At 44.3% G+C, this 22,852-nt stretch overlaps 1 protein-coding gene across 3 annotated transcripts in view; it reads right to left on the bottom strand.

Annotated features, from left to right (window-relative positions):
• Window positions 1–22,852, bottom strand: part of BMPER (BMP binding endothelial regulator) — a 200,117-nt gene that overhangs the window by 57,055 nt on the left and 120,210 nt on the right. For 2 of the 3 annotated variants that reach the window (XM_070424770.1, XM_070424772.1), the window contains exons 11-12: window positions 21,370–21,415; window positions 4,933–5,262 (exon numbers count right to left, since the gene is read on the bottom strand). In XM_070424770.1, coding sequence (XP_070280871.1) covers window positions 4,933–5,262; window positions 21,370–21,415 — 376 coding nt within the window. The remainder of the gene's footprint in view (window positions 1–4,932; window positions 5,263–21,369; window positions 21,416–22,852) is intronic. The other variant, XM_070424773.1, reaches the window with a different exon arrangement.

Below are 22,852 nucleotides of genomic sequence, written 5' to 3'. Positions count from 1 at the left end.
TGAGCAAATGTTCAGAAGATGCCCTGAAGTTGGGGAATAAGGTAGTGATGGAAAAGGAAGCAGAAGAGAAAGGATCTTACTTGGGTATAAAAATTGGCATAAGGAACATCAAAGTGAGATCAGTAAAACACCAAGAAGTAAGGTTCTAAAGCCAATATTCCCTACATTTGGACGTGGGCCATGAGGAGAGAAGGCTGGTCAAATAGCATTCCTGTGAGGAGGCCACATAACTGCCACAAGAAAGAGTTACAGATCTGCTTTAGGGAGAGTTATTGGTAGAATAAACCAGTGGTCTAAAACTGGATAGCTCAAGAAATAAACAGAAAAGCCCATATGTAAATCACTGTATGGTAAATTGAAGGAATGGATGCATTCTCAGTTCACAACAAATGGTAGAAAAGCTTTTTGGGTTGAGATAAAAGCTGAGTTCAGAAAAGCAGTGAAGTAGAGTTAGGTGAAGAAGCAAGAGAGATGATCCTAAGAAAGTTTCTCTTGGGAGAAATCTGATGAGGAGAAGACAGTGATAGGACAAGGCCAAGGCGAGCAGAGAAGGGACACACTGCTAGAATGCCACATGCTGGGCTGACCTCCCATGTGGATCTCTGAGAAGATGGTGTCAACTCTGACAACCACAACTATCGGATACGCTAATTTATATGTGTACATACCCCAGCATCTAGCACAGTATCTGGCACATAGTGTATACTGACTAAATGAATGAATTGCCCTGTAAATTGATATATCATGCGAAGCCAAGGAAATTGTGAATTTCATGCTGGTTAAGGCACTGAAATAACAATTTTGAGAAAAGACAAGCAAACTATAATATGATTTGTAATACACTCTCTACGGTATAGAGGAAACTTGACCTTACAAGCCTGTAGCCAGGCAGCTGCCCAGCAAGAGAAATGAGGGGGGAAATCAGTTTCATCCACACTCTAACTTTTACAGCACAATTCCAAGACTATTCTGTGCTGCAAAATTTTCCAAACTACAAATCTTTTTCCTAGACAGCAGGCAAACACTCTTCTTCCGAGTGCCACAATGATTGAGAATTTCTATCCAAAGAAGCTCCAACATCACTACTGACAATAACATAATAAATTTGAGACTTTGGCAACTAAATTCATGGGAATTCAACTCACAGTGAACAAGGCGGTCATTGTGTTCTTTCTCTGCAATGGGCTGGTGGTCTGTGCAGGCCTGGGGAGGAGACCCACTGTGTTCTCAGTGAACTCTTCTTAAAACTCTTACCATCTCACTCATAAAACATGGTCCCCAAAGTAAGAGCATACTTTGTAATTCGCTTTCTTTTCCTCCTCTTTTCTTTATTACATTAAAAGGATTTTCATGGGCCGATGCTAGCTTTCATATTCTGAAGGGATATATTATTCAACTACCGATGCCTTTGTCTCTTGCTGTATTGTATACATATGTGTTGACATTATTTTTTTTTTTTACTCTCTACATTAGTAAAATCTATTAAAACTAGATTACAGTAGTGACAGGCAAAAAAAACCCTAACAAGTTGTAATTGAAGAGATTGCTCTTCCAAAAGATATTTTAAATAAGCATCTTAGGAGATGAAATATCATGGAAGTGTGGGCTAGGGTTCATCTTTTCTGCAGCTGGGATGAGTTTCCTAATTCTCTTGCTGGAAACCGGGTAGAAACCACTGGCAGAGTCAGAAGGCTGGAGCTGAAGCACATATCCCTTCCAGGGATGAGCAGCGGCCGCATTCCTTCCGCTGTATGAACGGCCTTCCAACTTTCCCTCCTCACCAGTGCGTGTTTTACTAACTTGTTCTTCATCTTTCAAACATGTGACCTAGTTCCAGACCCCTAGTTTGGGGGATTTCCTGGGGGCAGGGGGGTGGGGGCAGATATGGGGAGTTGTTCTTTTATTTCATGGTTGTTTTTGTTTGTTCTGCTTTGTTTTGTTTTTATGTTGTTATTGTTGCTTTTGTTGTTATCCATTAAAGGAGAGAGGAGGTGGGAAATCAACCGACATACCAGAGAGGTGCTTAAAAATGGATGCTTTTCTGTTCAGTTTACATCAAAAGAAAAACAATTAAAATATATATTTTCCAGGTCCAAGTGTAGAACTCTTGATAAACCCGGAAACAAAGTTAAATAAAAAGCCACACTCACATGTGCTAATGCCTTTCAGGTGGGTCTGCTGTAACTCTTTCAGGTAGAGCTGATGACACGAACAGATGGCAGAAAGGAAATATTTTTAAATTATCTGCCAAGTGCCGAGAGTGGGGTGGGGGAAGTGACGGGATGGGCAGTGCTTTCTTAAGCTACTGAGCGTTGCTTAGAGCCCTGTGTACGACCCCGATGTTACCAGGAAAGCAGCTACCACCGAATTCCACCCCAGTGACAGACCACAGTGCTCCCTGCAGGTGATCCCGTCCTGAAATGCTGAGTCCATAAACCACAGGGGCAAAGTCATGTCTCCCATTTCCCCTTCCTCCAGCCGCAAGCTTGATTTAAGCAGATACTCTAAAGAAAGTATCCTTTGATCATATGAGCTTATGAAACTGGAAAAAAAAAAATGATGGAAGAAGAACCCTCAAAGGATATTTTAAACAGACAATCAATAGGTGATAAAAACAAAATATCCCCAAGGGGTAGTACAAACTGAGGGTGGTCAACCAGAATGGAAAAGACTCTTGCCTGGAAATGCAATTGTCCCATTCAAAGGGTAGTGTCAACGCCAGTTGAATGCCCAGAGGAATACGGCTCTGCCCCAGGAAGCAGAGAGCCTGTGAGCTTCGCGGCTCCAAGAAACTGTTCAGCTGAGTATGAAGGGAACCACATAAATTACTTGAATCCTCAGATGGAAAAATTAATGAAACTGGCAAACTAAGTTCACGGCCTAGAAGAGTTAGATTCACTAATTGAATTATGGTGCCTATGATGCATTATTATTTTCTTAGCAGCCTCATCCTTGTGTTCACTTTTACAATGTGGACTCTTTACAAAGAGCACATTTATTCCATAAGGTGCCGCCAGCTGGGAACAGAGCGGTGTGGAACCTCCTAGCTGTTAGCAATCTTTGAGCATCCAGGATCCATGGGAGAATTGGGTTGTGGGTGACTAATAATTTCCATATCAGTAGAACCCACTGTGTTCAGCTGGCTGGCGCACAGATAGGCCAGGCGCTTCTCATTAGTGCTGTTTACTCATGTGTCACTGGCACATTTTACGGGGACCCACCAACTGCTGCCTCCTTTGAGGGAATGAGCCGAGGCCTCTATCTGAAGAGGGGCCTGTCATTTGCATCCGACAGCAGGTGGCTGTATTTCTGAGCAGGACTCATCCCTCTAAAGTTGAATGAATGGAGCGCCGCACATCTGCCACACTCAAGGTCAAGCATGGAAATCTTTCCCCCTTTATAGGATGTTGCAGTACATTAACAATGAACGTGCTCTCACTGGAACCATGCTGTCCTCTCTAAATAAAAGCTCTCTGGGCTTCTCCTTGGCTTCCTGCCTTGTTTAGTTAGGTTGGCATTCCATAGGCTAAATCAATTTATCAAACATATATTTGGCTTGAATTGAAACAGTTCACAGGGTTCTGGAGGTAGAGTAGAGCCAAACAGTCTCTATAGCCCCTCAAAAGTGCCTGCCCTGGCCAATGTTTCCCTTGTGGATCCATATTATCTAAAGCAGTGGTTCTCAACCTTCCTGATGCCACGACCCTTTAATACAGTTCCTCATGTTGTGGTGACTCCCAACCATAAAATTATTTTCGTTACTACTTCATAACTGCTATGTTGCTACTGTTATGAATCGTAATGTAAATATCTGATATGCTATATGTGTTTTCCGATGGTCGAGACCCACAGGTTGAGAACTGCTGAAAGGAACTGGAACCCAATTGATGCTTTCACTTTGTTAAATTCTCATCAATGCAAAAAGCAAGACATACCCTGACTTCCTCAAGTATCACACTTAAACAAATAGCATAGGCCAGGAAATTATGCAAACTAACACCCAATTAACAAACAGTATGAATGAACCAAAGGTAACATGAAAGGAACCACATGTGATATAACAAACCATGTAAATGAGCTGAACTCATACTTCGGAGCCAATACTGAAGAACCGAATTCTGCTCCTACAATGCCTCTCTTAGGTAGCACATCACAGACAAAAATTTGCACCTCATTGAGCCCATAGGAGTAACCTAGCAACGGTGAACCTCACAACCACTGCTAGAGATGTGGCTAACCCTTCCAATGGAAAGGCAGAGTCCAGTGGGCCTCAGGCAACATGGGCTGCTGAGAAAGGGCCTCAGGGTCAGCTCCACATGCCCAAGGCCAGGGGAAGAGCTCTCAGCGAGCATCCCAAGGGTCCTCCAGCAGGAGCCAATGGTCCCAGCCATCAACCCCGTGAGCATCCTTCCCCAGGGTCCAGAACGGACAGGGCTGCCGGTCACACAGCCCTGCCCCGGCACTGCATCTGCACACCCACACACTGCGGTTTCCTTTGGAGGACTCCCCCTCCTTGGACCCATGCTGACAAGGAAACGCTCTCACAGATGTGAAACGGCACACTACTGACTCAGCTGGGAGGGACACTGACAATTCCAAGCTGGCCATCAGTGGCCTAAAATTAGCAACAAAACACAAGAAGAGGTTATGTGGGGAGCAGGCCTGCTGGTTGTGGAATGAGGATGGAAAGGCCCTGGGTGTCCGGGGGTTGCAAGGCTGGTGGGACTGGCGTGGGATTGCAAGGCAGAGGGTGTGCCAACGTCTCCGGCTGTTCAGGGGCATCTTCAAGATCTGCTGCCTGCAGCTGGGCCACTTCCCTGCCTCTGGGTTTCCCTGAGCAGAGGGGGAGCCGGGTCCTGAGCGCTCAGGTGATGCTGCTGTGCGGGCTGGAGAGGTGGAGGGCCACAGACACCCCGTGCTCCGGAAGCCCACCTGCTTTGGTCGTCACTTTCAGGAGGTAGCCGTCCAGGTCGATGTGGAAGTGCGGCGCCCGCCAGGGCAGCGCGATGCGCGAGCCGTTCCAGCGCACGGTCAGGTGCTGCTGGAGGCTCACGGTGCCCGCGCCCAGCACCAGGTCCACCGACTTGGTCCACGAGAAGGAGCGGGTCCTGCGGGCATCGTTCTTCACCAGCACCTGGAAGGGCGAGGCAGGGGAGGAGCAGTCTTTCGTCAAAACGTACTGACACGTCCCCTGAAAGTTAAATGTCCGTCCGTCAAAAGTGTTGTAGTGGGGATCTCCGAATACCGTGCAAACGCCGGGCTCTGCGGATGGGCGAGAGACAAAAGCAGGGTCACAAACCGAGCGCAGGACTCAAGGGAACATGGGGGGCGGGGGGGGGGGGTCCCTGCAGGAAACCTGGAAGGGGCACCCGCCTGGTAAGGGAGGGCCTTACAGAGATGCTCTAAGCAAAACCAACTTAACACAAAATAAAGTTTGGTGGGTTGGTGGTTTTAAAAGTCTGTGCCAAACCTCATAGGACATGGAATGTTCCTGGTGCTTCTTATTTATAACACTTCTGCATTGCATCTCTGTTTTGGAGCCTTGATATGCATCTGTGTTCTTAATGTAAGGGTTGGAGAAATGGAACTAAGATAATTTTGTAAATAGAACTGGACTAATTTTATAACCCATATAAACAAGAACAAACATAAATAAATAAGAGGCAGCAAAATAAATGACAATATACCAACACAGTGTTATCTCCATCTAACTAATTAAAAAATTTGTAAGCATGATAGTCTAAATGTTACTTGCGGTTTTAAACTAAAGCAGTATATTCAACATACATATTTACTAAGGACAAATAAATAGAATTGCCAAATACATGCTCAATACCGCAAGGAATCAGGTTCTGATGAAGTTAAGAGTCTCTATGTGTTTTATAGAAATACAAGGTTCCTATATTTTGATCTGAGTTAGATAAAAAAAATAAGTCGTAAAACCCATCATTTAGTAAATTTAACTAATTCCAATGAGTTCACCACTTCAAAATACCTTTCATTCAAATACTTACAAGACCCAAGGAGAGTTTGACATTTTGGAGCATCTCAAAGATTTTTTATAGAAAATTAAATATTATTTATTTTTTTAAAACAAAATTTGACATTGATCTGTTCTCCATCTAAAGCTATTTTATCTGTTTTGACGGAAGCTTGTACAACAAGGTAATGAGGAATTCATTGAGAGAAATTAGCCCAAATGATGAAAGAACTATAACAAAAGGTACAATTTCCCGTCAACACCAGAACAGGTCAAAACTATGAGAATATGACATAAGCAATTGTTCTGAATACCTAAAAGTCAAGACAGAGGCAGATGAGTCAACAGATCTGATAGGATCCATGGGACTCACAGCTAACATTTGCTTTTCATGTCTAAAGTGTTTGGGGACTATGTTTGTTTTATGTTGTGATACGTCATTTCCAATGGCAATGTTATGTTACTCCATATAAATTATATGTATTTGGAATTTGGTAGATTAATTGTTCTAAGTTTTCCTTATCAATAGTTGATAGAAACTCAAAAAGAGAGTTTGGGGCATGTACAATAATTTCAGTGAACAAATATTTGGAGGTCTGAGTAAAAGACTATTTAGGGAGGCAGGTAAAAGAATGGGGAGGAGAGGCAGGCTCTACAAGGTCAGCAGCAATATTTGAATTCGCCTTTCATTTCTGTTTCTTTCTTACCCTTTTCGTGGTAGTTTTCTCCATTTGACTCCAATTTTGCTCATTTGTTGCTACGCCTTTACCTCACCCCCACCTTTCTGATTCTATATCCCCCCTCAACTAGTGTTCTCACCACTAGTTTATACTTTTTTAAGAGTCAAAATCACCCCATACAGCAATTTTTCAATCCTTTCTCCATGTGATTACTTTAGAAATTGTCTTATCACACACTTCCCTCACCCTCTGACTAACAGTCTCTCCCTGGCATAAACATGGTGCTTTCTGGTTAACAGGGAGCAAGGCAGTTCTCCTGGGGACTCCCTGAGTGACATCAGGATAATTATAATTCACAGTTGATATTACCATGTGCCACACAAGGGCCTGACCACCCGACGCACCAAACTCAAGAGAAGGGCTTCTTTCAAGTTCTTAACTCCATACTCAGCAAGAAAACCCGAAACCCATCAAGGCTTTTGAGCTTATAACGGATTGATCTCAGCTTGGAAAGGCCAGCGCATTACTGGATTCGAAATTATCCTTCGGAGAAATCCTCTCTCAGCTGTGCGCAGGCTCAGGGAACACCCGCCCTCTACCCAGAGTCCGTAGTGTCATCTTCTCCTGAACAGGAAGCAACCACGGCTTTTCCTGGTGTCCGGACAACAGTTGAGCAGCAAAATGATCATTAACAAAAACAGTGACGGCTGCCATTTTCTGAAAATTCTGTACATGCCCTATGTTCTCTATGCCTGCTGATCGTGACTACACTACAGGAAAGAAGTATTTAGATGGTCTCCTAACATTAAAACAACAGCTGAGCACTTGGTAGCAAATCCATAAAGTGAATTATTATCTGGTCATTAAAAAGTGTGTAAATAATGTTCATGATTGAAAAAATGCTTATCACATAGTAAGTGGAAAGTGAGAAACAAGTTCTATATTTTTTAAAAAAAATATATTTTTATTGATTTCAGAGAGGAAGGGGAGAGAGAGAGAGAGAGAGAGAGAGATAAACATCGATGATGAAAGAAAATCATTGATTGGCTGTCTTCTGCACGCCCTGTATTGGGGATTGAGCCTGCAACCTGGGAATACGCCTTTACTGGAAATCAAACCATGACCTCCTGGTTCATAGGTTAATGTTGAAACTACTGAGCCACGTCGGCTGGGCCAAAGTTCTATCTTGACTGTCTTAGAATAAATACAGAAACACACACACTAAAATTGTGAACAGTGGTTATTTCTTGGTGACAGTATCATGAGTGATACTTTTTCTTTCTTCCTTATGCCTTTCTGATTTTGTTTTCGTTGTTATGTTTTTTTTAGAGAGTCAAAATATGGGTACCTGTAGATAAGGCCAATTATGTGACAAAGCAAATCCTCAAAAAAGAAACAGAAAATATACTGTGTTGAGTGGCCCTGGGGGAGCTTGAGCTGACTCAGAGCCGGGCAGAGAGCGATGAGGACATGGGAGACCGGCAAGGGAAGCCATGTGTGAGCAGGGCTGTCAGGAAAGCGATTTTTCAAGAGGCCCTCACTTGAGGAAGAGAAGGGTTTGGAGATCAGGATGATTTTTCTGGGTAACAGCAATATGGAAGGGGCCAACAAAATGTCATGACCGCAAAGATGCCTGAGAATTATGTGTCGCATTTGGGGACATTTGTAGCATGAGCTAAAATAATTTGGAAGCCTTGGCCCTCTTTCCTGGCACCTCACGGTCCCTATGCCAGGTCCTGCAGGGACAGCAGACACGTACACTGAAGAGTGACTGAAAGTGAGAACCCCAGGGTTGCACAAGTCTGCCGGGCTGAGAAGGATTAAGGCTATGGAGACTCTTAGGGACACACACGGACATTGTATTCTCATCGAGTTTTCTTCCAGCAGACGCAGTGGAATGAGCTGCAATCCAGGGTGTCCAGATGTCTGGTCATACTTTCTGGAGAGCTCGGGGTGATAGCTGGAGCTAAATAAGCAGACTCTTCTACAACTAACCTCGAGAATGTGTAAGTCAGAAGAAGAGGAAAATGCGAGTTTACCCTTGGTGGTACTTATTTTTTTTTAAGTCAAATCATCAGATGTTGTTTTTATTTGTTTGTCTTAAATATATGTATACAAGGGTCTAGGCAAAGGGGAAAAAAGATTAGAAGCATATAAATCTGAATATGAACAGTGTCATTTTTTCTCTTAGGTTATGGAATTATGGGTGACATTTATTTTCCTTTCTCACTTATGTGTATTTACATTATTTTATACATTTACATTCATGATTTAAAATGACTATGTACACTTTTGGAATAAGAATATTTGCTTTAAAAAATTAAAAACATTAGGTTAGAACATATTACTTTGCTGTTAGATACTTTAATAAGATTGCTATGAGAATTAAGAAAGTCGACTACTTCTGAAAACATCATTCCAATGCTTTGCTTTAACGTCATCAAGTACATTTATTTCTCTCCTGGGTGTATTTATTCTAATGAAATGCCTTCCTTCTGAGAGTAGTGATTATTCTCAAAATATCCATCAAAGAAAATTAAGGGGAAATTATACAACTCCATGATATGGAGGAAGAAAATAAGAGAAACTGAGTAGACTCCAAACCTCTTCCCCCAAAACACATAAAAAACAAACAAACAAACAAACAAAATAACAGAAAAGCATAAGGAAGAAAAAAAACCTATCACTCATGGTTCTGCCATCAAGAAATAACCACTGTTTATAATTGGGGGCGGGGGAGGGGGGAGTGTGTGTTTGTGTATTTTAACATAGTTAAGAATATCCTGTACTCGAAATTTTACTTCCTCTTCACTGAACATGTCACAAGATTTCCCCAGTCATTAAAATCACTTTGAAAACATAGAAAGTGATTTTCATTGTCCGTCCATTACTTCTGCAAAGACAAAATTCTCTTCAACTCATCCTATCACACACCACTACGGATCAGTACATTTCCAGAGAAGTGTTCTAACCACGAGAAAATCTATCAAATTAAAAATAAAAAAATAAAGGCTTTCAGCTTTCCTCACACAAATTGCAGGGACACTGGCCGTGTCGGACTCCAGGGTCCCTGGGTCATGCAGGGGCTCCTGGGAAGCCCAGATGGGGAAGAGTCGTCCCAATGATGTCAAGTTTGAGTCAAGGACCAGGAAAGGGTGGGATAGGAAACACTGACCTTAACACAGACCCCATGTTAAGGGTCTCGGCTCCTCCTAAACAGGCTGTGTATGACCTGGACTTTTCTATGCTCTGGACTAGTTCAGGTGTCACCTGGGGACCAAAGGGCCAACAGATGTCCCGCCAAGGATCACGTGCATCCCTACAAGTTTTACAACCTTGGCTTCTTACAAGAACCTAATTTAACTTTACTGTGTGAATGTGGCGAGAAAGGGATTGTGGCTCTCTTTCCACCAATCTATAATCCACCAGGTAGAGTTACACATCTACATATAAAATCTAATTTTTTAAAAAGCCAAAACTAATATTTAGTAGGTGCCTGAAACCAATCTATATAGAAAGCGTCAAGTAGGGATATTGTTAAGAATGTAAATGTCTTTTTACATATTTTCTAGAACCCCAGATACTCACCAACTTCAGACAGAAGAGCAAAGGAAAGCATTCCTACCTTCAAGATCTAATCTAAGATAAATCTAACCCCTAAAGCCAGGGCTGACATCCTAGGCCTCCCAACTGAGTCCCCTTCTCCATCTCCCTCCTTCGCTCTGTAGTGGCCCGTGTCTGCCCCACACTTGACACTACCCAGCACAGAGTCCTTTAGTTTCCAGCTGCAACTTCATGAATGCCCCACTTTTCTTCCCTCCAAATCTCTAAAGTGGGACTGACGCATGGCTCTGAGGTTCTGGGATGGTCATAATTTCAAATACTCGACCCTAGAGACACATATGTTTTTCAGTTCAGGGGTTGAAAATATGGCCACCAAATCCATAGCATGATTATGATGATCAATTTCTACCCTAGCTTATAGTTATAATGCCTTAAACTCTATATAAATCAGATCTGATGTATATTTTATGTAATTTCTCCGTGCCTGGCATGCTGCCCTGTTGCCCTATATATTGGAGTTCTCTCTCTCTCTCTCTCTCTCTCTCTCTCTCTCTCTCTCTCTGATTCCTCTTTGCACTACTCACAGCAATGCCTGGTACAATACATATTGGGTATCAATAAATATTAGCTGAATGAATGAGCTAATTAATTAAATAATATATTTTAGTGGAAAAAAAATAAACTGCCCCCACTGAATTTCCTAAAATAGATAAGTATTAATGACTGGCATATAGAATTTTGCTTAATTAATTAATTGATTGATTAACTGACCAATGCTCTCAGGACAAGGACTTAAGGCTGCAACTGGAATGAAGGATGCTGACCAGCTGACCTGGAGATGGGGAGATGGTCCTGGATCTTCCAGGCCAAAGCAGTGCTATCACGGGGTCCTTACAGGTGCAATAGGAAGGCACGCAAGTGTCATGCGAGGCAGCGTGAGGAGGACTCAACTCGCCATGGCTGGCTTTGGAGATGGAAGGAGGCCTCAAATCAAGACATGCAGGAGGCCCCTAGAAGCTGGACAGGGAAGAAACAGATTCTGCCCAGCAGCCTCCAGAAGATGGCAGCCCTGCCAACACTTTGACTTTGGCCCATTCAGATCCATTTCAGACCCCTGGCCTCCAGAACTTGTAAGATAATAAAGATAATAGGTGTGTATTGTTTCAGCCTCCTACTTTGTGGTACTTTATTACGGCAGCAATAGGAAACTAATAAACTTCGTGAAAACCAAGGCAGCTAGTCTAAAGCGACTAGTTTATGCCGGGTACCATCGCCACCATCTCTAATTCTCACTGCTTTTCTACACGTTGTATATTATTACCCTAACTTTTTAGTTGTGAATTTGGAGAGGTTGCCATGATGTCCATGGTCACTTGGCCAATAGCAGTCAAGACAGAGTCCAACCCGGTCTCTTCCCTACCATGACCCGACGCTTCCAATACCACAGCATCCTGTGCAGCTGTTGTTAACTGTTGAGATCACAGAGCTCTTTGGGCGTCTGAAGAAGTGTGTGGACACTCTTCCCTCCAGATGCACGAGTGTGTCTGCTCAAATATAGAGCTTCATAGACACCCTGTCCTGAGACTGCTCAGTAACCTCCTGAGAGCATGAACTTCAGTTACAGCATGCCTATCTAGAAGTTAATTAGAAACGATATTCCATGGTTTTCATATTTAATGTACTTATAGTTCATCTCCCCAGCTACAGTAGAGATTCCTAAACTCAGGGTCTGCATCAGCTTCTTATCCGTGCCCTTGAGGGCACCTTCCAGAATGCTGGAAACTCACCAAGTGTTAATACAAACTTGCTCTAGAACATGCATTTTTGCCACTCAGCATCATCCAAGCTCTGACCTTAAACTAGAAACTGCCATTTATCAATGAAGAGAGGTGTGTACCTCAGCCAAAGAGATGAGCTTCACACCTCCACCACCTTGGAGCTCTGTAAACACGGCCTGCTTTGAAAAGGCCCTGGGTTTGAATCCCAGTCTTACTGTGTAATGAATACAAAACCAGGACCGACTACCTACAAACCTCAGTTTGTTCACTTAAAATATGGGTCTAAGAACAGCTACTGGAAGGGTGGTTATAATGATAAGGGTAGCACTGCCAGAATGCCGAGAACATAACAGATGCTCAGGGAAAAGTCATTGTTAGATTTATTCTTACAAACTTTATGCAAATCCAGCAAATAGATATCTGCCGCTGGCTAAAATAAGGCTGGGAAAGTACATGCAAACGTAGATTTGTTGACATTTTGAGTCCATCTATAAGATGCGGATTGGGGGCTAGAATGGAGTGAGCCTTCTAGGCCAAAAAAAGACTGTGAATAAGTCTTAGACACAGAAAAGCTCACAACTAGCCCAAGAAGATCCAGAGAGCAATCTGACTGGAGTGGGGAGTTGCTTCAGAGATGTGAGAACCCGCGCTGTCTAAATAAATGGGCTTGAGATTAATTGCCAGCCAAGAAGTTTAAATATATTCCAAAAGGACCAACAGTTCTTAACGTGTTTCCTCTGAGACATCAATCCTGCCCGTGGCTCTGCCAAAATAAGTAGAAATAAACAAAAGCTCTGGAGCTCCAACACGTCCAAGGCTCCCTCCTCTCCACCCCCCTCCTGAAAGTTTACCCCGCTCGCCGCAATAAAGGCTCTGAGAATTCTCTAGAAAGAAAACGTATTTCGGTTTACTTGACCCAGCACTTCCCGAACGTATTTAATCACAGAGTCTTGTTTTGAAAACATTACTCATGACTATCCCTCAGCACCAGTGTTTTATAAAACAAACGTTGGGAGACTGTGCGAGGGACCAGTGCAGGAAGCTGGTGCCGGGTCTCAGGGAAGCCAAGTTTGGGTTCTGACAGGCTATGCAGAAGAGAAGGGTTGTTGGAGAAAAAGCAGAAATTAGTTGCTGGCGGTAGGAAGAAGGTGCGACTGCCGTGGAAAGGGGAAGAAAACGATTTATTAGAAAAACAAGACAAAGAGCCGATCCACAGACTTGATGACTGATTAGCAACATGGGAGAGAAATGCCAAAAGTATGAGAAATCACACAGAGGCTCACAACCTGTGCAGCTGGGATAATGGGGGTGCCAGGACCCAGTCAATAGACAGGGATTGGAAACAGCCAATTCAACCCTTCATCCAACTCCCCACACAGAACAGTTGGAGAATCAAGGTAGCAACGGTGAATGCAGTCCAAATGCAGTACTCAAAGAAGAATGTGGTCTCCAAAATCATTAAGAGCTGACATCTGCCGAAACAGCATCTTATCAAGAAGTCATATCTTAGGGACCTCGAAGTTTGGATCATCTGAACCCTGAAGGAGAGAGTACCTATGGGAGGGATTCCGGGGAGGCAGAGCTGGGAGCTTATAGGATGAAAGGGCGAAAAATCAAAGCAGGAGATGTGAGCACCAAGAAGAGAAAGAAAGGACAGTGCAGAGACATGGGGTATTGCTGGGGCCCCTGGTAAGGAGAACGAGTGGTAACATCCATGAATCTGAACTTCACACCAGAGGGAACTGTGGAGTGTCGCTCAGGAGTCAGTTCTCCAAACTCCCAGGGAAGGTTAAAACTCGAATGTTGTAACCCAAGAGCCTGAAGAGGTTAAGTGACCTCATGAGCATCGATAGCTTTAAAAGGTGAGCAAATACAACTGCTTTCAAATAGTCCCCAGTCATGGAGAGAGAAAAGACATTGGCAAACTTCATATATCTTTGAAGGCAGACCTCCAAAACGAATGAAAGTGCAGTCCATGGAGGACATAGAACAGTGCTTGAAGGTGTGGGCTCCGGAGTCTCCTGGGCCAGGGGATTGCCCTGTTTAATTTCTCAGACCTCAGACCCTCCTTTGTACGATGGGGATAACAACAGCTTGTACTTCATGGATCACCGTGGGGAGTAACTGACAGATGCACAGAGAGTGTTTATCACATGGCCTGACACAGACCTCCCAGTCATAAATCAGCACTGGCACTAGGAGCGATGGCATGCCAGCAGAAGTAGCAATTGTTGTGCTAAGCTTTGCTCATAGATGTGACCTCCAGAGAAGAATAAAACTGCCTCAGCCCAGCATACAGTCAAGGGCAATTATTATACACTACAGGCCCGTTGCATGAAGAGATTCATGCAATAGGCCTTCCCTTCCCCTGGCTGCCGGCACCAGTTTTCCTCCGGCACCCGGGACCCAGGCCGCCGCTCCGGCCAGAGCCTTCAGTCTTTGCTCCGCTGCTTTGTGCCTATGTATGCAAATTAACTGCTGTCTTTGTTGGGTTAATTTGCATATTCTCCTGATTGGCTGGTGAGCGTAGCGGAGGGACAGTCAATTTACATGTTTGTCTATTATTAGGTAAGATAATATGGGGATGTATTTCCCACACAGTGCGCCTCTCAGTGTCAGAGTTTGGGATTTGTGTCCTTACTATGTGTTCTCTCTTCACTGTACTAGTATTTTAGGTGGAACTTGGTTCAGGGGTTTTAGTCACCAGCTCCTTCAGTCAAAACTGGGTTCCTGCCCTAACCAGTTTGGCTCAGTGGATAGAGCGTCGGCCCGTGGACTGAAAGGTCCCAGGTTTGATTCCGGTCAAGGGCATGTACCTTGGTTGCAGGTACATCCCCAGTAGGAGGTGTGCAGGAAGCAGCTGATCGATGTTTCTAATTCTATCCCTCTCTCTTCCTCTCTGTAAAAAATCAATAAAATATATTAAAAAACAAAACAAAACTGGGTTACTGAATCTTTCTTAAGATTCAAGATGGCGGCCTTGCCCAAAATGCACCAGGTATCTAATAATGAATTTATAGATCTCTTTATGTACAAAAATTAGGCAAGAAAATCACTTGTAACTGAAAGATTTGATAATGGTCCATCTATTGTATACAAAAAAATAACTTTCCCAAGCAGAGGTCCGAGGAAACCACATGATATGATGGAATAAATACTAACCTAAGCAGGTAAAATAAAAACAGCAGATTCTCATCCCAGTATGCCCAGTTAATTCAACAGTGAACGTGAGCCTCTGTGTCCTCACCTAGGAAGTGGGAGGGTTGACTTGTTAAAGTCTGTTCATTCATACAATCCCATGGTGCTAAATGCTGATGAACTTGAGTGACATAACAACTTTGCTTTTTCTCATTCCTGATGGAAATTACACACAATTAATTTCAGTTTAAAACTGGGTATATTTTAATGTTGTAAATAAAAAGACTGAGGGAGATCATCACTGGAAATGTCTCACCCTGAGTTACCAGGAGAGAAAAAAACCTGGAAAAATGAGTGGACATGGACAACCAAGCCAGTTCGCCATGTGGGTGAGTGCCCAGGAGACCAACCATCACTGCTCTGCACTTGAACTTGGGAAGGTGGAGGTGTCCTCGGGCAGATGACAGCCTGGGCACTGTAGTTGAGAAACTTCTCCCAATGTCCTTCTCCTGTCCCATCCTCACCAGTCCTGAAGCCCCACAGACCTGGTCTTTCCAGCCCAGGCCCTGGGGCCAGACTTCCTTATGGGAATCCAGGCTCCACACTTGCCTTGGGCATCCCTCTGAACCACTAAGCTTCCTCGACCATAACATGGCTGAGGAAATTAAGGAGGATCAAATGAGACAGTCCATGTCAGGGTCCCGACACGTAGCAGATGCTGAGTAAATATTACCTCCTGCTGCTGCTGCTACTGCTGTTATTGCCATTGTTGTTATTTGATGAAAATGATGATGACTGTTAACTAAACAGTCAGAACTGATGGAGTACTATCATACTGTGGGGACCAACAGTAGGCGGTGGATAGAAGATGACCATTGCCCCTCCAGTGTGGCTCAGTTGGTTGAGGGTCAGCCTATGGACCAGGAGGTTGCCAGTTCTATTTCTGGTCAGGAACATGCCCAGGTTTCAAGTTTGATCCCCAGTAGGGGACATGTAGGAGGCAGCCGATCGGATCGATGTTTCTCTCTCACCAATGTTCTCTCCCTCTCTCTCCCCTTCCCCCCCCTCTCTCTAAATCAATAAAAGCATTTATTATAAAAAAGGATGACCCTTAATTACTTCAGGCTCCTCCTTCAACTTTGCACCAATTCACAGCCCCAGAAAATTTAAAGTAACAATATCCCTTAAGACAGAACAGCATATAAAACAAACAGATTTCCTCCTCTTCCCTCCAATGGCCCTGCTCGTGTGGGGTTTCCTAGCCGCCACGTGTGGGACAGTTGGGTTTCATTTGCTGCCCTGTCTGCTGGTTGGGCCTCAGGAGCAGTGACAACCCCAGCTCCAGGTGCTCATGCAGAAAGTTCAGTGGCCACTGAGCTTAACACCTCCTTGGCAGGGCTGGGGTCCACACCACACATGCTTATTCTACAAGCATCTTGAGCTCTGGTTTCAAATTTCCTTGCTTCCCCAAGTTAAGGACAGACTCTTGGTGTTAAGGGACCTGGAGCTGCTTACAGTCTCGGAGGCCAGAAACCTTGCTCACACACAGAATGACTAATTTGCAGAACCTCTGTCAGGGGAGATTTCTCATAAAATGGGCCCCAAGGTCGCTGTTTCATTAAATTGTTGTTGCAATCCCCCTCCTGCAGCTACTCTTTAATTGGTGATAGCAGCAGCCGTGCCAGAGGCTTCAGTAAGATGTGCCAAAACCAGCCGGGGCGCTTCCAGGTGGGTGCGTGGAGCAGGCGGGAGCCCTCCGCACAGCAGGCTCACTGGGCTGCACAACAGCTGGAAACTAACCCTTGGGGGGTTTAAGGAGGTCACCTGGCAACTGTGAGCCTCCTTGCACCCCGAGTTGCTGGAATCTGATATTTCCTGTTACTTGTGGGACGTGTTGTTGAGGTTAGTTCAATTAAACGCACATCTGTGCTCAGTGTAGCCCTGCTCGCCCCCGTGTTATGTAACCGTGAACTTTCCTCTTGGGAGACTAATGGTTGGGACTATTATAGCTACAGGCACAGCTTCATGCACCTAGGAGACCGGGGCTGGGCATCCATGGTGGGTGTCATTGGCTGCCTCTGGTCTTGTAGATGGTTGAGATTAAATTCTTTCTCATTCTCTCTCTCTCCCTCCCCCCGTCCTGTCTCTCTCTCTCTCAATTTCTCTCTCCACACACACACACCTCTCTTATCAGTGAAAAGTTTGCTTCTGAGTATAATTTCTATGTCTAAAAACAGATATCCTGCCAGCAAAGAATTTATCTGCTTCAGGTCTCTGTTGGGTGGTTGGGTCAAGATTCCACCCACTGTTTGCCGACACACAGTAAGATAATCTTACATAAACCAAGGGCTATAAGCACAAGGGACAGTGGCCTTCGTGGCACCTCACCCCCAGTCCCATGACTCTGGTCCAGGCACAGCGGGACTCACTTTGGGCTACAGCTCATACGTTGGCAAGAAACAGCAAGTGTATAAAAGTGTCCTCAAGTTTGCTCAGCTCACTTTCAGTATTTTATTTTCAATAACTCATCTAAACCCAACGTAAATCTTTTGCGTCGGGAAAGGAGAAAGGGAGAATTCCTGTGTTAGTAGAACCCAACGATGCTTTTCATATTTCCTTCGAGTCTGATTTTAAGAGGACTCTTTTTTTGCTGTTTTTAAATAGCATCACCATCGCCCTCTCAGACCAACCCTACAAAGCCGACCCTAATCCGGGGAGGGCAACCAGTCAGTGCCTCAGCTGCAGCTTCCTACCTACCGAATTCTAAGTTAACCACTACCTCTGACTATTGCAGAGAGAAGCCTGTGAAATGTTCTACCTCGACTTCCTGTCCTCTTTCCTGTTCCTTTCAGAGGCCTGAACAGTGCCCAGCACTAGCAAGACAGGCCGGCACAGCCAGAGGGCGGGAATAGGAATTCTGTGGGGCTTTAAACAGTGCAATGTCACTCCTGCTGACAGCAGGTGCCTGGCACGCCTCTACCTGTGCAGATAATCCAGTACTGAGGCTATGCCATAACCCATCTCACTTAAGCATGTGCATATATGGATCGTTTATGCCCGCCTGTCTAAGAAAGGATTGCACGTAGTTGACAGGCGTGCGGACTAGATGATTCCCAACACTGAGGGCAAACATAGATGCTGAAGCCAGGAGGAAGCTCATTGGTGAAAACTGCATGCCACCGGGGGCAGGCTGCAAATTAATGTCTAGCTTCCTCGCGACTAGATGGTGACGTTGTTCCCACGGTGTAATTATGCTTTTATAGTTTTTCCTAGGGTGAGGCAATGAAACTCCAGAACATGTCAATTGCATCCGGAGGCTTCTGGTCTGTACCGGCTCACGCTGGCAGCAGGACACCCTCGCCTCACTCGCCGACCTCACGTAATCACGGCGAGTTGAGAGGGAGTTACTGTTGCTAGTAAGGCAGGTGTTTCTTTCCACACTCACCTCTGCTGTTACCCGTTTGGAATATCAATGGCTCTCAGCCAGGGGCGATGTTGCTCCCTAGGGGACCTTTGGCAACATCTGGGGACACTGTTGACTGTCACAGCGTTGGGGACAGGACTGCTCCCACATCTTGTTGGTAGAGACCAGAGATGCTGCTGAACATCCTACAACGCACAGGCCAGGCCCACAACTGAGAAGTATCTGGCCGACCTATCAGAAGAGCGAGGTTGAAAATCCTGCAGTAGCTAATGGGGTAGGTATACGTGTGATTTTGTTGGAGTAAAACCATTTTCTGGTTTCAGAAAACACTAGCCTTAGTTTCTACTTCAGCCTCTAGGTGTCCGCTCTAGAAACCCACATATCAGAGGAGCTTTCCCAACGAATGGAGGAGGAAAACAGCCTGAAGGTTTCTTCTGGATCCTGCTTATAATGACAAGCGAATTTCAAAACAGGAGGCCTCTGGCCACAGCTGGAGGACACCAGGACACGTCCACCTGGATGCGCTGGTGCTTACAAAAGGTGGGAGTCACTCGCCTCTTAACACCATCTGAGCAAGTAAACTTCGCCCAATAGGATGTGTTTTGCAGCCCTGGTGGGAGAACTGCTGGACAGCAAGAGAGTAAACAGATGGAAGAAGCGCCGAAGGAAGCTGAGAAATAGCCATCTGATGATGTCATTGAGAGCTGGACCGAGAACCACATGCCCCCCGCCCCCCGCCGCCCCCCGCACTGCCCTGCTGGATGCAGGTGCACGGAGTTCATGTCTCCCGGGTGCCTTCCAGCTGGGTGGCTTTCCCTCGTGCCAACTGCCTCTCTCAGGAACAGAGGTCATGGGCTCCTTCACATGCTTCACGCAATATTTAACATGACTGCTTGGAACCTTGGTTTGATTTTGTCATGCCCATCCTTCTAGTTCTCTCCTTTCTTTTATTCTGATAAGTCACACAGATCCTAAATATAGAAAGGCTAACCCAGCTAAATATGGAAAGGCTAACGCATCACGGATAAGGCAGTAATGAAATGCAGCTTTTCTCTAGCTCTCCCAGTAATCACCACCCTGACTCTTGTAGGATAAAGCCTGGTTATTCCAGACCCTGGCTGTTTTGGTACAGACCGGCCATGTGTTTTTGCTAAGCGGTGTGATGGGCATATGCAACCTATCTGTGCTCACGCAAACTGAAAGGTTCGCTAGAAAAATCCGAGGGGCTCCTTTGAAGTCCGCCTCGCCTTCAACTAGGAGATACTCTCTCGGGAAATGCAAACAACTCATTGACATGGATACGGAGAAAACCATCCACTTAGACTCCACTCTGCTCACCCAGAAAGGACCTGAGCTGGAGGCAGCCCCCAAACCACCTGTAAACAAAGTTTCCTCAGAGGGCTCCTGGGAGGAGGGTCAAATATAATAGCTTCCACATGTGTTAAGAAATTAACTGGTGTGCTAATCCTAGCTAATTCTTTCTGCATTAATTTTGGGGATCTATTAAGTCATATTTTGTTGGCCTCCTTTGAGTTATTTCATGTACTTTAAAAAAATGTTCTTTTGTTAAATCTATAATTTAATGTTCATTGATTCGATCAGTACTTTTATCCAATGTATAATGCATAAGTATTTAATAGCTCTCCATCTCAAAACTCCATGACATGTGTATATATTACATATAATATACTATGATATTGAAAAATCTCTGTATTTATTGTCCAAAATATTTTAGACAAGTGGAATAAACAAACCTGCTCCCACATGAAAACTGCTTTCAGCCATCCACAGAGCCCATTTCTCTCAGCCCGACCGGCTCATAAAATACTTTCTAATAGATGTCATGGCTTTGTTAATTCTGCTTTTCATACTTGGAAACTAATTTGATGGTGACATGACTAATTCTCCTCTTTCAATGAAACCCTTCAGAGAGCTGTCTCAACTCCGTATGAATTTGAGGAAGATACTAAATTTGCTAATAGATCCAGGCAGCTGTCTGCACGTGGGGAGGACATCAGACCGTTGCTAAGTTTGGTCTGTGCGGTTAGTAATGCAGCCTCAGATGGTGCTGAGAATGGGCCATGTTAGAATTCAGTTGAAAATACCAGGAAGGCCTGGCTGGCATGGCTAAGTGGTTGAGCGTCGACCTATGAAGCAGGAGCTCACAGGTTGGATTCCTAGTGAAGGCACAAACCCAGGTTTTGGGCTTGATCTCCAATAGGGGGTGTGCAGGAGGCAGCCAATCAGCGATTCTCTCTCATCATTGATGTTTTTCTCTCTCTCTCTCCCTCTCCCTTCCTCTCTGAAATTAATTTTTTTAAAAAATACTAGGATGGCCAAACCATCACCAGACCAGAGACCTCTTGTTTTATCCTTGGATGTGCCCAGGTGAAATGGTGAAGAGCTGGGCGTGGGGTGAGGGAGGTGGGAGTAAGCACAGCTGCTTGGCTTTATAGGGAGGGAAGGAACTTCCCTCCTCGATGATGCACACTGTTTGGTTTTACTGGATGCCACTACCTTAGCCACTAGGACTGCAAATGCGATGAGCAGTTAAACTGCACAGAGTTATCTGGTCCTTCTTAAGACCTCATCAGACCATTCATCTCCCAAATTTCCCATAGCAACACATTCCAGTTGTGCTTCTGGGAGGGGATTGTAATTGACAAAGTGTTTGCAGGGAAGAGGGAGGACCCCATCCTATACCAATAGGAACAATATGTGCAGAAACTTACACCACCACTTTTCTTGTCGCACCATGAAACCAAAATAAATAGTAACCGCACGTTTCCAACGGAATATACTTACTTTCAGTGCAAATAGGGCAGCATCCTTTTCGGTTGAGAATTTTACCCTAATCAAAAGAAAAACAAACAAGAGTTTAATGCTAAGAAACAGAGTCTGCTGAGGACTTTTTTAAAATCTAATACCAGACAAACCAATGAAATCAGTCCAAGTTATATTTGAACTCAATGCCCGGATGGTGACGATGACAGTGAAAATGAAGTTTCAAGTATCAGGGTCTCAGGCCAGGCAAAGCCTTTCAGAAAGCTTTCCTGTTTTTATCCGCCAGGAAATAGAATATCTAACGGACTCATTGGTGGGATCCCTCTCACACAGAGAGGAGATGGGACTGTCTGGATCCAACCTTTTCACCGATACCCGAATCTAGCCCTCTGTAAACCGAGAGCACACACATAAAAATAGGAATCGGCTGTCAACCACCAACCCATGTAAGGCCTCTGTTCTGTTTTGCTTCTGGGAGGGGCCCAAACAATAAGCCAAGTGGGGGTCTACGGATCCGGACAATATCTGTGTTACAGATCAAGTTCAGTCACATTTCTTCTTTCAGAAACTGCTTTGCAGTCGAAGCCAATGAAGCTGAGAGTTGGGAAATGCTGAGTAATTTTCCATTACCTTTCTGGAAACACCGTGTAATTTCCTAAAATTCATTTCTTCCCCTTTTTTTAGTGCATGGCGTTTCAAGGAGGAAACCTATTCTCAGGGCCCCTATCAGCAGATGGCAGTGCCTTATCTCTGACTCAAGGTGACTCACAGAGAAAAGGAAATGTGGGAAAGATGAGCATCTACAGAGCGCTTTGCTATGTGACAAACACCCTTTCAGATATTTCCCATAAGCTAGCCAACCTCGGGTTAGTTATAAGGATTTAATAACTTAATACTTAAAGCATTTAAGATTCAATTAATAAAGTATATATTATTATAATTATCCTTATTAAGATGAACAATAACCTTATGAGCTAAGTATTTCCCTTTTTATAGGTGAAGAGATTGATGTTATGCAATGCAACAGTGGTAGAACCCAAAATCAAACCTAATTTTGCGTAACCCTAAAGGCCATCTGCTTGGCACTCCAGATTTTTATCCTCTTCCATCCTTTATCTCTAAGAGGATGTAATATTCATTGGGCACCTGCTATATACAAGTGCTGTGCATCCTTCATACTTTATCTCATTTAAATTTCACAATGACCCTCTAAATGTAGGTGTCCCTACGCCTTTTTATAGGAAACTAAGAAACAGAGATCACAGCGAGGTGGCCTAAGGCTTATGTCAAGGCCACACAGTTAATATAAGGGTCGATCCACTCATTCACTACTGGTCAGTGGCATCAAGAACAGATTTAGGAGCTAGAGAAAATAATACTGATTCAAAATATGCTAGTTAGCAATCGAAGAACCAGGACCATGTCAAATTCATTTTCCCACCAGCTATCTCAGTGATTTCCAACCTTTTTTTTATCTCATGGCACCCATAAATTATTAAAATTC

This window comes from Myotis yumanensis, unplaced genomic scaffold (assembly GCF_028538775.1).
Source record: "Myotis yumanensis isolate MYYU_CA2020_CCGP unplaced genomic scaffold, mMyoYum1.0.hap1 SCAF_9, whole genome shotgun sequence".
Classification (NCBI taxonomy): Eukaryota; Metazoa; Chordata; class Mammalia; order Chiroptera; family Vespertilionidae; genus Myotis; species Myotis yumanensis.
The sequence above is the reverse complement of the archived record's forward strand: the minus strand, read 5'-3'. Positions and strand labels throughout refer to the sequence as shown.